The following is a 15,802-nucleotide window of genomic DNA, read 5'->3' on the forward strand; positions in this document are numbered from 1 at the left end:
AAGGGAGAAACTTACTTTGTGCTCCATCGACGGGGACGGGCTGCAGCCTCTGGTTCCCACCGGGCTGGCAACTTCATGCCTGACCGCACTCAGCTTTGTAAAGAAGGGGTGGACCCTGGGCCAGGTCCCCCTCTGCACACAGGTCCCCTCCAGTGAGGTGTCAGCAGTTGGTCTCCTCAGCCGAGCAGCAGCAAGGCAAAGCTATGGGGCATTCTGACACGTGTAGTCCTATAGCCTAGTGGACTTACACCCTCTGGACCCAGCAGGTCAGAGGGAGCTGGACACCCCACCACCCCAACCCAGATCACTGCTTCTCTGACTTCACCTCACACCGAAGGGAGCCCAGGCTTCCTTCCTTAGGGCAGGAAGCTCAGAGAAACACTTTCCACCCCCGGGGCCCAGCAGCTAGCTGTGGCCTCAAGCTTCCTTTTGTCCTTAACCAGCATTAACCAGGAGCACCTGGCTTGCCCACGGGCGCTGAGCCCTTGGGCCCCGAGACCACAGTGAACTGGCTCAAGCCAGGGATGTTTATTTTCAGTCATTGCTATGGCTGTCGTCCTTGACCTTAGCGGGCATTAAACTTGGTGGGACAACAGAACTAGTTAACAAAAACATAGGTGACCAAGACCCACCCAGGGGTGGTTCTGATTCAGTGCAAGTGGGGGTGAAGGCTACGAATCTCTCCTTCGACAATCAGCCAAGTGATCCAGGAAGCAGGTAAGTAAACTCGCCTTAAGGAGACTCAGTGGTAGCTAATTTAATCCTCGCTAGGACATAGGAAGGTGGGCACAAACAAGGAACCCAGCTGAGGTCAGTGACCAGCCCAAGGTCACACAGCCATAGGGAGCACAGCTGCCAATCAACCCTGGCTGGAAACCCGAGTCCGTACTTCTAAATCCACGCTTCTGGGCTGGCTGTGCTGCAGGGGGGAGCAAAAGTCCGGGGGCTCAGAGAGGAAGGGGGTGAAAATGTTCTAAAATTGATAGGGAGGGTTGCACAACTCCGTGAACTAAAAACCACAGCTTTGTACGCTTACATGGGTAAGTTATACAGTATATGAATTAGATCTCAATAAAGCTGTTTAAGGAGAACATATTTGCAGTCACAGGTGGCTTTCCTAGTCGTGCAATGGCTTAACTGACTGCCGGCAGGTGGGAGGGGGATTTGAAGGCAGGTGACCTTGATCACCAGGTAAGACGTTTCCACCGTGAGCTCCCTCACTCCCTCAGCTTCCTCTCATGGCAGGAGTGGAGCCCTCGGGGACCCCCCCTCCCCAGCCCATTCCCATCCCAACAACACAGATGTCACCAAAATGAAAAACATAACACACAGGAACCCAAATGACCACGCCTACGCTTCTTCCTTACAATCGCACTTCACACTTTTATTGTTAATTTTCTTCACATGGCAGATACAGAACTGTCTCCCTGGGAGGGCCAAACCCACCTCCCTAGCTCCCGGGGGCCAGGGAAGCCACTCTGTGAACCACTCCCCCTTCCCCTGAGGTTCCGGAGGTTGACAGCTGACCAGCACGTTTGCACATGCAAAAAAGGAGTGGCCCCCAACCCCCCCACCCCACAACACTCCCAGGATTTGCCCATCGCTGAAGGTGACCTCCAAAGTTCTGGGTTCCTAAGCCTCCCTCGCTGCTGAATGGGGAAAACCCTCAAGAACTGAGAGGCTGGGTACAGTACAGTACGTGAGTGTTGACATTTATGGGACAACATCGTCTCGTGAGGATAAGGGACAGCCACGGATGTTCATGCTCAAGAGGGCGAGTTTCAGAAGCGGGCAACAGGGTTCCTTCCAGTTTACGAACATTTAAAACAAACAGCAGTTGTTAGCCGGGTGGGAACTAGGAAAACTGGGACGTAGGCCAACGATCAGTGTTTCTCTGCCCATGTGAGGATCTCGCGAGAACTTTCTCCTGGGCCATTATCAGAGCCCGCACGGCAGCCGGTCGACTGATTAATTAAATAACACAAGTTATAAAACTTTAAAAACGGGGCATTTACAGTCAGGGACATAAATACGTGCTTTGAAAAGTGTCTACATACATATGTACAGAGTTGCAAGATCAACCATAGTAGCCCTGAAAAAAAAGTCCCTTTTTGTGTGTGTGACCACGCACACGCTTCCCGGTCCCCGCCCTCCACTTTGGGTTGGTTAAGTTACTGTTGAAAACGGGGCGAGGCACAGGCGGGAGGGGCCTCGGGCATCCTTGTCTGGGGTCTGCCCCAAAGGCACAAACCCAAGACCCGCACCGGTCCCGACTCCTAGCTCAGCTCACCCGTGTCTCCGAGGCATGGCCTGTCCCACCAGAGCAGGGGCCCCCTCCAGCGCCCCTGGCAGGCGATGGGGAACTCCCAGAAATCTCTTTTTCTCCCCGCCCCACCTTTGCTTGTTCATGTTCCACCTTAACTTTCATTTCCCAATTTCTATTTGTTTCCCTTTTCAGCTCATTTGGGAAGCTCACACACTAAGAGTGTTGCTGGTCCCACCGAGTGAGGCAGAGCAGCTCCCGGACACAGGACACCACCCCTCCCCGCCCCCTGCTTCTCCCATGGAGGAACCCGATCCATACAAGGGGACCAGGGCTTTCTCCGATGCACATGGACTAACCACGATTTCAAATCTGGCAATGACTCAAGCGCCGACAGCTCAGGCTAGCGGGCCAGGAAGGTTTTCCAAGTGCACAGGCCAAAGGGCCAGCGAGGCTCCGACATGTCTGCACGCTACCGATTCCCAGAGATCGTGAGGGGTGTGGGACATGAGGGCGGGGGGGCCGGGCGGCTGGAAGGGGAGCTTGGCCTCCTCCTGAAGGTCTTCCTCGGACACGACTGGAGCTGACCCCTGGGCCAGACCCAGGTCCTCGCCGCGGTGAAGGACAACTCGAGAAGCAAAAAGCAGGATCAAGGAGCTCTTGAAAAATTGCATAGTAGGAGAGGTCCCGCCCCTGCAGGAAGGCCGAGCTGCAGAACATGCCCGTTGGTGTGGAATCAGCTGGTGCCCTGCCTCCCTAGGGTGCTGGAGACCACACGCAGGCAGGCAGGCGTGCACGTGCACTCCCTTTCTCTCACAAACTCTAGCACTGGAATAGGTCGCTACTCCCTGCAGGGCGGAAGGCCAGTCCCTTTGGCTTCTCTGATTCCAGGTCACTTCAGGTGCTGAGGAGACAAAGAAAAGAACAATGATAATGGTGGCTGCTTATTCAGGACCATGGGCTGCTCAAGCACTCTCCCACTTCATTTTGATGATCTGACTGTTTGTTGGAGCACAGCACACATCCAGAGGAAAGCAGATCGTGATGAGGTTTCACAGCGCACACACCTGCGTAACCAGCACCCAGGTCAGGAAGTAGAACGGGAGGACCAAGCTCCCATCAGCTCCGGACGCTGCCCCCCTTTTAGGATAACCACTAACGCTCACCCCCAGAATAACCAATATCCTGACCTCTGGCATCACAGACTGATTTCTCCCATTTTTTAACTTAAATAAATGAAATGTCTCAGTACACATCCTATGTGCCTGGCTTCTGCTGCTGAACGTGCCTGCCAGCGCGGTGTAGATTTTCACTCTCCTCGCTGTAGGAGTCTGTTGGAGGATCATCCTTCCACCTGCCGAGGCTACTGCCAATGCAGGTCCGGGAGTTTGGGGCCATCACGCATAATGTCGCTGGGATATTCTTACATGGTCTAAATCACACGTATGGTGCACATGTGCACATGTTTTTGCGGAAGTGCTGGGGAGCAGGCCGTACCTACATAACATGTGAGTATTCCTGTACGTGTTCTCTGAGTGTGTCCCTGGCAGTGGAATCGCTGGGTCCGGGAGTTGGCATCTGTTCAGCTCCAGTTGATGCTGCCAAACAGTTTTCCAAAGGGGCTAGGCTGCCTCTGCACTTCACTCTACTGCTGGCAACAGCCCTCGTGGCAGGTGACAGGGACCCCCATTTTGCATGGAAGAAATGGAGGCTCAGAGAAAAGTAACCTTTACGAGGTCAGGAGGCTGACAAGTGGCAGAGGGGGGACTTGAACCCAGGTCCAGCACACTCCATTGCCTGAGTGTGCGAGGGAATGGCGTGGCCATGCTTCCTCTGTGGGAGCCTCATTTACAGCACGTGGCCCAGAGCCAGGCACGCGTGAGCAGCTCACAGTGTTTGCTGCATTGGGGGGAATATGAGCCTGGGATTGGGCTGAGTCAAGTTCAGAGGTTCGATTCTCTCACCCAGGGAACCTGGTTGTCATTCCTATTAGTAATAATAATTATTAAAGTATTACTAATAATAATACAATAATTCAATGAGAATAATAATAGCAGTGCTTATTTATGGGAGGCTTACTACATCCGAGGCACTTACTTTCCTAAGTGCTTTTCACGTACTAACTAACCGCTGACACTCTTACAGATGGGCAAAGTGAAACAGAGAAGTGAAATACCCGCCAGGATTACTGGCGCCAGGATTCAATTCCAGAAAGTGTGCACTTAACCACACACTGTCCATTTCAACCTCCCCCAAACCTCTGATGGGGCTGGAAAGAGAGCTGCCAGCAGTGGGAGCTCTCCGCCACATCGGACACAGCCAGAAGGGGCATCTGCAAGACAGCAAGAGTCCTCACCCTGATCTCGGGCTTCCCTGGGAAGCTGCACATGTTTGAAGATAAGGGAAAAGGAGGCATCCATCCAGGGCCATGCCCTGACCCAGGGCTGACCAGGCTCCCAGGCTCTGTGCATCAGCATGCTGTTCATACATCAGAGTAGGGCCCTGGGGTCTGTATCTTTAATGGGTGCCCCAATGTCAAGGTTCTGCAATCATGCTGAGAGGCTGGTCTTGGGGACACAATGAAAGAAGACACGCTGTGTCACCAACAGGGAAACCTAAGCCTGCCCCAAATCACTACCCAGCCCAGCCCCCTGAAGATGAAAAGTCTAGTTTCTATGGATGATTCAGGCTTTGCCATCAGAAAATCTAGAAAAGAGACTTTTGGGTCAACAGAAATCTAAATTCATTATTTTACAGATGAGTATTTCTTTTACTTTCAAATCTTTTCTAGGTTTAAAGCCTCTTAGGGAATCAATTAAGTGCTGAGTATTATTATTATTATTATTATTATTATTATTATTATTATTACTAGAGGCCTGGTGCACAAAATTCGTGCACTGGGAGATGGTGTCCTTCAGCCCAGCCTGCACCCTCTCCAATCTGGGACCCCTCGGGGGATGTCCGACTACCGGTTTAGGCCCGATCCCAGAGGATAGTCAGACATCCCTCTCACAATCCAGGACCGCTGGCTCCCAACCGCTCACCTGCCTGCCTGCCTGATTGCCCCTAACCACTTCTGCCTGCCAGCCTGATCATCCCCTAACCACTCCCCTGCCAGCCTGATTGATGCCTAACTGCTCCCCTGCAGGCCCGATTGCCCCCAACTGCCCTCCCCTGCCAGCCTGGTCACCTTCAACTGCCCTCCCCTGCCGGCCATCTTGTAGCAGCCATCTTTTGACCACATGGGGGCGGCCATCTTATGCGAGGGTGTGAGAGTCAATTTGCATATTACCTCTTTATTATATAGGATTATTACAACAATGATAGCTAATACTTACCTACTGCTTACTATGTGCCAGGCACGGTTCTAGGTGCTTTGCATGCATTTTACACTTGTAATTCTCACAATCCCACGAAGTAGATACTATTGTCCCATTTTATCGATGTGGAAACTGAGGCTCGAAGAGACTAACTTGTTGAGGTCCCACAGCCAGTAAGTGGCAGAGCTGGGATTTGAACCCAGGTGATCCAGGATCCACACTCTGCATCATTATGCACCCTTCTTGCAGGAAGACCCGTGCCCAGCTGGCACACAGGGGGTACTCCACAAGCCATCATGTCCACCCCCTTTCTCTCCTTCCCAGCCACCCCAAGCCCAGCCTCCCCTCCCCCCCAGAGCCACCAAAAGGATCCAGAAGCTGCTACCCCCTCTTCACACCTGTCAGGGAGCAGGTGAAGCTTCTACTCTTTGAAGAGGGGTCCTTGGAGCTGAGCTGCGGCCGTGGCCTTGACACTCCTGCACTGCCTGGTGATGTACGGGGCGGCGGGCGTGGGGCATCGGGTCGCCAGGCGGAGACTGTAGCTGCACAAAGAGAAACAACACACCATCACCCGGGGCCCAGCCAGGCAGCACCTGCAGGCCTGGTGTTGGCCCCACCTCTCCAGGCCCTTGAGGCCAATGGGATGTGAGCTTTGATACAAGCCTGTGAGCTCCCCTGGCTCTGTCCACCACCTTCCCTCCCCGAGAGGTGGCGCTAGCAGCAGCGTCCACCCGTGGATCCTGAGACACTGCGCTGTTCCCTCCGAGACACCTGGGGAGGTTTTTAGCACCAGGTTACCTCCATCGTCTGTGGTGGGGAGAGGAGGGAGGGCCCGTCCCCTCCAGGCTGTTAACTGTGCACCTGACCTCTGCCCTGGCCCCACTTCCATGTCAGGAATCACAGAGGGGGTGTGAACCGGGATCCTGTTTGCTGCTACAGCCCATTAAATTGGACTTGATTTTTCAGGGAAGCTTTAAATTTCTTTTAAGACAGGTTTCCCAGATCTCGTTATTCCTCCCCTTCCTTCACCCAGTAACCTGTACTCATCTTCCAGGTCCCGGCTGGCATACCACCTCCTCCAGGAAGCCCTCCTTCCTCATCTCCTGGATGAGTGTCCCTCCTCCCGGCTCCCACCACCCCTCGCCTTCCCCATCACAGCACTTGTTACATGAATCACAATCGCAGGATAATGCGTCTGCCCCCTCACGAGCTGTGACCCCAAGGTCAGGGCCTTTCTTTTGTTTGCTGCTACACTCCCAGCTTGGCATGACAAAAATAAATACGTGTTGAACAGGAGCGACACTGTGCTAAGTATTTTCTGTATGTCTTAGTCTTCATAGAACCTTCCCCAGCGGATACTGTACATCCCTAATTTACAGACGGGGAAACAGGCACAGTGACTGGTCCCAGGTCCCAGGTCTGCGCCCTCGAGATGGAAGAGCAGGGCCTCAGGTGAGGAGAGATGGGAGGCGAACGTCACCTGCTCCGCCCGGGGGAGCAAGAGACGGGGACAAGCTGAAACAGCAGGGTTCACGTGAGTGGTCCCCAGCCAGGGCACGCGTCTGCAATGACGGGAGACATGTCTGGTTGTCACATCTGGGGGAGGGAGGATGCTGCTGGCATCCCATGGGCGGGGCCGGGATGCTGCTAAACCTCCCCCGATACACAGGGCGGCCCTACGAGGAAGAATGATCCAGCCCCCCACCCCTGTGTTAGCAGTGCCCACTCAACAAGGACGCCCTCAGTAATGATCTGTTAGGACAAATGAATGTAGAAACAGACACATGGCTACAGAAAGCGGCCCGAGGAGCCCCGCCCGGCGCCACCTTCTTGCTAAGTGCCCCCTCTCAGTGAGCTTCCCAGCCTCTCCTGAAACTCCCGGCTCCACAATGCGTTTTACAGCCCCTTCCTGCCCCTCCCCCCCCCCCAACCCCTTCACCCGGGATTTCGCACCCCACCGAGTCAGTTCCCCACAGTCAATCACGGTCTGACAATATTCAATGGAAAATCCCAGAAACGCAGTTCTCAAGTTTTAAACCAGGCGCCAGCCTGAGCAGCCATGATGCCATCCCCGCTCCCACCCACCCGAGGTGACTCGCCCTCCTGCAGCCTAGTCCTGCTGCGTCCAGTACAATAAGATGCTTTGAAAGAGACCACATTCGCGGAACTGCCACGACAGCATATCGTTACAATAGTTCTACTTTAGTAGTGACTGTTGTTCATGCCTTACTGTGCCCAGTTTATACGTTAAACTTTATCATAGGGACGTATGGATGGGGAAAATATAGGGTTCAGCACCACCTGTGGTTGCGGGTCCACACTGGGGTCTGTCTTGGAATGTGCTCCCCTCGGATAAGGGGGGGCTACTGCACTTTCTTTTGGTGTTCGTCACCACGCCGTGTCCACTCGGGTTTTTGTGTCCTGGCTCCACCGGGGCTCCTTGTCACTGACGGGCCCGGCACCTGGACGCAGCCCGGCACAGTGGGAAGTCTGCTGCCCGCCCGTGCTTTGCAGGGAGCCTCAGGGGCGAGACAGTCCGCCTCGCCGTCTGCCTGTGACTGCGCAGAGAGGAACACGCTGTTTCCGGAGAGCTCGCAGCCAGTGCGAGGCCGGGACGGGGCCTCTGGCTCCCAGGGGCCATTCTCGGTCATGGGATTCTGGTAAAGGAGCTGTCCGAATACGCTGAGCTACACTCAAAAACAACACTGAAGAAACAGCAGGGGAGGCCAGGGCGGGGGAGAAGATGGCGCTGTGAAGGGTTCCGGGAGTCCCGAGCGGAGGGCAACAAGGACCCCGAAGGGTCAGCCTGGGTTTGCCTGGCTGCAGCTCCTCACAGGCGCATGAGCCCCGAGGGGAGGAGGCCCCTCACCCCAAGGGGTCTTCCTGGAGCTCCGATGTCACCGGGCTGTGGGAGTTGGGGAGCAGGTGACATCACAGAGGGGCCACCAGACACCAGAGCCCCTCACCTCCAGGGACTGCCCAGGGCCAGGGGATGCTGGGCCAGGGAGACGTAAACACTAAATAAAGACGGGCAAAGTGCAGCCGATCACTGAACAGAGAACAGAATGACATGAAGAGGCAATTCCCAGAGGAAGCCAAAGCCCATGAGGATGAAGAGGTGCCCGGCCGCTTGTCCGAGAAGAGCTTGTTAGCACAAGGGCCTGGGACAGGTGCCGGGTGCGTGGGGCCTGCAGGTGAGGGGATGTGACAGGGTGAGGACTGCCCCCCATTCCTGGACACCTGGGGAGGCGGAGCCCGGCCGCCCCACCTCCTGAGAAGCTTCCTCTACGCCCTCTCAGAGCTGCTCATCGCAGCCCCCAGATGGAGGACAGTTACATCCCTCAGCGCTGTGAGCACTGGAGACACAGCGGGGAGCCCGGGGTCTCAACCCCGCCTTCCCCTCCTGGCAGAGACAAAAGCGAATAAAGGAGCGTGTGGCAGTCAGGCCACAGTGACCGCTGTGGAGAGAAACGAAGCAGAGGAGAGAGCTCGGAGTGGCCGGTGGGGCGGGTGGGCGGGCGGCCAAGTGGAGGAGGAAGACCTCACAGAAATGGGTGAGCCAAGACCAGGAGGAGGTGGGCGAGGGACCCCCTTGGAAACAGGGCCTCGTGTGTTCCAGGCCGTGCGAGCAGCACCTGCAAAGGCCCCGAGGTGAAACTTGCCTGGAATGTCAGGTAAGATGGGGCAGCGGGGAGGGTCTGGTAGGCATGGAGCCGGGGTGTCCTTCTGGGCACGGAGTGACCTGGCCTGACGTGGCCGCTGTGCGGGGCACAGACTGCAGGATGGCAGGAATGGGATGGAGGAGACCAGTGAGGGGGCGACTGCCAACATCCAGGTGAGAGATGATGGCAGCGTGGGCCTGGGGCCGGCTGGGGAGTGGAGCTGTGAGAAGTGGCCGGATACGGACACCTTTACCAGTGCCCACAGGACTGAGGAACTGGATGTCGGGGCTGGGGCAGGGGTGAGAAAGCGACCAGAGTCGAGATGGAGTCCAGATGGTTTCCGTTTAACCGAGCTGGGGAAGACAGCAGGAGGAGAGCGTGGCTTCCTGGGGGGTCCGCTCTGGAAGGACTAAATGTGAAATGGTGTTAGGCACCCTGGGGGGAAATCCAGTGGGTGGCTGAGATGCACCGCTGATGGATTGGGGCTGATCGGCATCTGGGGGGACTGGGTGGCTCCTACGGGTGTGGAGACGACGAGGAGCCCAGGCACTGGTGGTGTCACAAGCCCAGGGAGAGGTGTCACGGGGAGAGGGAAGAACCAGCGTCCAGAGCTGCCGATGGGTGAAGACGGACCGAGAACCAACCGACGAGGACACTTCAGAAGCCTAGAGGTTGCCGGTAACCGTGGTAACAGCAGTTTCCAAGACAAGGAAGAGACAAGCACCTGAAGGAGGTGAGTTCAAGAGAGGAGAGGAGGACAGGGGTCAGGGTCCAGAGAGCCCAGCCACGGAGATCTGGGTAAAGGGGGACACAGAAGGGACAGGGTTGGGCAGGAAGGAGCTGCCAGCCCCCGGACGCTCCCCAGAGCTCTCCAGTCCCCACCGGGCCAACCCGCTCATCCACGTTCTCCGCCAGGCTGCCTGGGTGTTGAGTGGAGACCCTGCTCACCATGGCCACCTTCCACCTCGCCCTCCCGCATGCGTCAGGAGGGACCTTCTGGAAAGCAATCGCCAAGCTGGTTGGGCCACACAGCCGCCCGTCCAAGAGTCTTACACGACTCTCCATAAATCCTCAGAGTGCAAGCATCTAAGTCAGCGTCTGACGGTCCACAGCTTTGCCCGAGGCAAGGGAGAAGCAAAGAAGGCGCGCAGGTAAGACAAACTGAGATGATGTTGAAATGGCCCCAGGCTGGGTGAAGGCCACAGGTAGAAGCTACAGGAACCACTGCCTGCTTCCTGGCACCAGCCACGCCACTTCCAGAAATGGTTGGCCCCAGCTTCCCAAACAGGACAGCCCCTTCTGCTCCAGGGAGGCCCCTCCTACTCAAATGAGGGCCCTGGGCTGGGAGGCGGGAGCCTGGAGTGTCAGCCCTAGGTTCCCCGCTACTGGCTGTGTGGCCTCAGGAAAATGCCTCTCCCTCTCTGGGTCAGAGTGGTCTCACCTGTAAAATGAGGATGTCAACCAAGGAAAAAAATGTATGGCATCATCCACTGAGCATGTGATATGCGGGAAACGTTTCCGGCGTTTCCTGGAGTTCCTGAAACCCTCCCAGCAGCCCCGAGGCAGGGACTGTGCCGATGCACATCTCGCAGAGGAGGCGGCAGTGGCTCAGAGGCGAGGAAGCCCAACGTCTATGTTCTCTCAGCCAATAGGGGTACAGCGTTTAACCAGGTCCCTGGAGAGGCATCTGAACCCAGGGCCATTGGACACCGCACCCTGGGTCCCCTCCCTGACACAGTCCTTGTCGTGATGGGGACAAGGAGCGCTTGTCAATATCCCAAAAAGCCATCAGGAGTCGAGTCGTTGCCCACGAAGGCTGGCGTCAACTTGTGCTGGAGCCGCGTCGGCTCAGAGGAGCCCTAGCGTGGGGTCTCACTCTCCGAGGCTCACTGGAGTCCCAGGAGAGGTGAGAACCACCCCGAGGCCCACTCCTCAGCCCTGGGCTCTGACTGAGCTCGCTGGGGTGCAGCCCGGGGTCTCGGAGCCACTGGTCTCTGACCGACCCGCTCAGTGTGGTCCCCGGACCAGCAGCACAGGCAGTCCTGGGCGCTGGTTAAAGTGCAGCCCCGCAGCCCCGCCCAGCCTCCTGGCTCAGCCTCCACATTTAACCAGGTCCCTGGAGAGGCATCTGACACAGGAGTTGGGGAGCGTGGGCTAGGGGGCACCTTTGAGTGCAGGCCACGTGCTGATGGCAGTGTCTAAGAGGGGCCTGGGTCGGGGGGCCTAGTGCTTACGGACGTTTTGTAGGGAAAGTCTTTCCAATGTGAGGGCTCGATGGAGGAAAATAAAAGTGGTCCTTGGGGCCGAGGTTTGAGACCACCGGCGGGGCAGTCAGTGACCTACTGAGGACGGTGAGGAGCTGGCATCGCGAGCCCTGCCAGCCATGCCTGGCGGCTTTGTCATTTAATCATCCTTTACCCACGTGAGGTGGGTCCTGTGACCCTTAAAAGGCTGAGAGGACAGCAGCACAGAAAGTTAAGGTCATTGACTCATTTAAGGTCACAGAGAGGGACACGACTAGAAGGGCGGGAGGGAGGGAGGATCCACGGAGCTGACTCCACTCCGGAGCTGAATCCGCCTCTTTGCAGACGGAGTTCCTTCCCTCTCCGCTCCCGGAAGGCCCTGTTCCCATGCTGGCTCCCCGGCGTGGCCTCCACGTGTCCAAAGACCAATCACGTCCCTACCCCGGGCGGCTTTTCTGCCAGGTTCTGCAGCCTCCAGAGGCCATTAGTTCCCCAAACATGTCTGGCTTGAACTCCAAATGCCCAGAGTGTGGCAGCTCGTAACCCAGTCAACAGAGGGCTGTCCCGCCCAGCCAGGACCTCAGGCAAAGGAAGCTGCCAGGGGGACATCCCTGCTGTGGCCGCCTGCCACCCTGCCAGGACAGGAGGGGGGCAGGGGATCCCGGAGTCCGGGCCAAGCAGCCCTTCGCTCAGACAGGAGAAGCCAGAGGGAGGGGTCACCCAGCAAGTTGCTCTTGGGAAGAAGTGAGAAGGCCCAGGGGGGCTCACTGTTTATATGGGGACAGTGATGGTGGGGAGCAAGGGTAGCGTGGAGCCCAGCGGAATTGGGGAAGGAAACCCCAGGAGGCAAGGCGGTGCCCTTTGGCGAGGGCACCTGGTGCTCTGTGACTGTCCCCAACCCCTGCTGCCCCCCCTGGACTGAGCCCCAAGAGGGAAGGCTGGTCTGTTCACGCCTCATCCCGCCACCTGCCTGTCACCTGCCTGGCACAGGGTGGGCTCTGAGAATAGTCCCTGGACAAGTCAAGGGCAAGTCTGACCAGGCTCCTCATCTAGTGGAAACCCAAATGTGCTCGTCCATGGCGCTCAAGGACCCAACTGTCCAAGGAAGTGACTTCCAGGAGGTTCTCTCACCGCCAAGGCCCCGCCCAAACCATGTGACCAGGTGCCTACCTTCCCCACAAGACAATTCTTGGAGCCCGACTCCGACGGCCTCCCTCACCACACCCCTGGCTCAGCTCAGTGCCGTGGCTCAGACGCCATGCCCGCAGGCAACAGCCATCAGCTGTGCAGTGCCCAGCGAGGCGGGAAGAACCCAGCTCCGCTCCCTGTAAGTCTCTGCCTCTCAGGGCACTTGGCTCCTGCCCACCCCCCCCAAACCAGTTCTCGTGCCCAGATGCCATCCCTCCTCCTCTCCAGCCAAGTGAGACAGCGGCTCTCGTTAAAGGAAACTTCTAAGAATGGGAGGGAAGCCCAAGAGAACACAGGACACGTGTGTCAGGACATGAACACACAGAAAGCAGATTCCCAGCGTGGGGCAGAGAGGCCCCCAGGCCCCCACGAGGTCCCCAGGGCAAAGCTCTTTTAAAGGGAGAAATTCTATAAGGAACGCCAAGACTTCATTATTGCAACCGCTCTGTCCTTTAAAGTCAACTTAGACCAAGACGTTAGAAAGATGGCTAAGTTGGCTGCAGGAACCACCTCCACATCTGGGAGTCACTGGGACTCAGGGTCTCGAAAGGCCTATGTGGCATCTCCCAGTGACAGGATTTCCGGAACCTGGGGTCTGGTGCCGCCCAAGGATGCTAACCGTCTGAGGCCCCGTCTTGATGGAGAAGCCCCGTGGAGCTCGGGGGGCTCCTTTGCCACCCGAGGCGTCTCCGAGGCCTGGGTGTGTCTGGCTGGCAGGGCGTCCCAGGCACAGGCTAGCGTTGCCGTGGGAAAGGCAGGCTTGCTGAGTCTGAACGGGGCATTAGTCAGCGGGGCAAGGACGCTGCGTAAAGGGCCAGGGCACACACGTGGGCTGTAGGCCAGGGGAACTCCTCCTCGGAGGGTGCAGGGGACTGGCTAGCAGTGTGCCCAGCACCTCCTCTCACCCCACAGCCCCAAAGCCCTCGCCCTGTCTCCTGGCTGACCTCAAACAGGCTTCGGGTGGCTGGGGCTGGGACGTGGGACAGATCAGCCTATGTCACAGAGGGGACAGAGGCGGCCACAGGTGCTAAATGACCTGGCCCAGCTGGCGGACCCTCTGGGCTGCTCAGCAGCACCGAGACCCTGCGCTCCATTCGGGCTGAGGCCCACTCATTGGCTCCGTGAGGGGTCCCCCCTGCGGGGCAGACACGCGGCCCAGCCACACTACTGGCGCCCACAGACTCACGCCTAACACGGAATGAAAACCGTCCTAACGTCTCTTCCATGCTACCAGCAGGTCCCAGCCCGGGGGCGGTGGAACAGGTTTTTCTAGGTGCATCCTCGCTATCATCTGCATCGCAGCAGCTAACATTTCCCTGCTCACTACGTGCAGAGCGCCATGCTCAAACTTGACATGGAGTGGCGAACTTCATCTTCACAAGACCTCTCCAAGATGGGTCCTGCCACGTTTTATACATGAGGAGCTAAGGCACAGAGAGGTTCGGCAGTCGGCCCGGGAACACACAGCTGGCAAGAGGCAGAGCCGGGTCGAAGCCCTAGACACTTAGCTCCAGACACAGGCTCCTGAAGCCAAACAGGCACGTCTGGGCAGGAGTTCTGAGCTTTAATGTGCAAACTTAGTTCCTCCACTTAACTGACAGCTGCTCTGTGCCAGGTACGGCGGGGCAGCCAAGCACTCCGCAGGCACGAGAATGCTGCCAGGGATAGCTTTGGTCTACGCTGAGTCTCAGGAGGCCACCTATAAGCACCAACATTTATTTTTTAATTTATCCTTTTTAATAGAGATTTCCTCCAATCAGCCATATGAAGCAATATCCTGATTGAGTCTTCCCTGTGGGAGTCAGATTTCTAACTCCGCACTTACATATGCTGTCATGTGCCATCATGCCCCGTCACGAGATGTCGTCCTCGGAGCCTAAGAAAGCGTGGCAGCCTTCTTGTTCACACACTGAACAAGATCAGGCCTTCCAATGGTTCGTATCGATACTGACCAGTCACACTGATTATATACCTGATGCTGTGCTGGACGCTGGGATGCAGCAGCGAGGCGAACAGACCTGGTCTTTGCCTGTGTGGGGCATGTGTTCGAGAAGAGGGTCATCATTGCTTGCATAATCTATAATACAAAATCCCAGGGTGTGATTGACATTAAGGAGGAAACGCAGAGGTTGCCAGAGCTCTGAACAAGGACACAAGGGACCTGACTTCAAGTGCACACGTGTGCGTGTGTGTGTGTGTACATGTGCACGCATGCAGTTTGCACCCCAAGACGTGGGTTCTGTAGGACACTGGGCATACACTTAGGGTTTGCTTCATTTGCCATGATGTCTTGTATTACTTTGGAGGATTGGGGATGGGATAACACACAGAATGTCCAACTTATTTTACCCCCAGGAAAAAAGAGAACGGATTTCCAGAAGAGGTCATTTCAGTGTCTGAAGGCAACCACTGTTACTACCTACTCTTGCCCCCAAATCTTTCCCGCCCTCACTCTGTGCCTGAGCCTCCAAGTTTTACACAAGCAGATCTGAGAGTTTGCAAACTGGAACAAATCAGGTGAGAACTCATCTAGTTCTTCCCCAGGCCTTCTTCCGACCTGTCTACCAGATCTGGGTACCCGAGGTCGGTCGCCTGCTCGTCACAAGATGCAGATCTGAGAAGATGGCCCCTGGATTTTTGATGGGGTCACACTGGGCTGCTGCCGAGATGGCTTCTCAGATGCTCACATCCCACCACCTGGAGAAATGGCCGGAACATTGGGGATGGTTGGGATTGGGATGTCTCCTGGGATAAGTCAAGAGGCCATTTCCACCATTTCCATCACTTCTGCTTTTCTTTTTAAGACCCAATGGAAGGCTCTGAAGTCTGGGTAAACTCATGTGAGAAGCTGACAAAAATAAAGATTTCCAAGACCCACTCCCAGAGATGACAGTTTCACGGGTCTGGATTCTTAATAAACGCCCAGGTGGCTTGTGGTGCAGATGGTCCACCAAGTGAACATCCTGACACATGCCAACCAGGGCCCCTTCGCACACCGGGGAACACAGGCAGGAAATGCCCCCCTCTCCGAACAGGTCTCCTGACCCGGGAAATACTGTCCCCTCACCGCGTCCAACATGATTCAGGACGTCGCCTTATAAACCACCTGCTGTTAGCTGATACTCT

The 15,802-nt window shown here is 56.5% G+C and overlaps 1 protein-coding gene across 2 annotated transcripts in view; it reads right to left on the reverse strand.

Moving 5' to 3' along the window:
• Positions 1-1,365: 1,365 nt before the first annotated feature.
• PRDM2 (PR/SET domain 2) overlaps positions 1,366-15,802 on the reverse strand; it is a 113,461-nt gene continuing 99,024 nt past the window's right edge. For both annotated transcript variants that reach the window (XM_081086853.1, XM_081086854.1), the window contains 2 exons: positions 5,982-6,125; positions 1,366-3,167 (listed from right to left, as the gene is read on the reverse strand). In XM_081086853.1, the coding sequence (XP_080942979.1) occupies positions 6,005-6,125 (121 nt within the window). In that variant the 3' untranslated portion in view covers positions 1,366-3,167; positions 5,982-6,004. The remainder of the gene's footprint in view (positions 3,168-5,981; positions 6,126-15,802) is intronic.

Source organism: Myotis nattereri, assembly GCF_964212035.1.
Source record: "Myotis nattereri genome assembly, chromosome: 3".
NCBI lineage: Eukaryota > Metazoa > Chordata > Mammalia > Chiroptera > Vespertilionidae > Myotis > Myotis nattereri.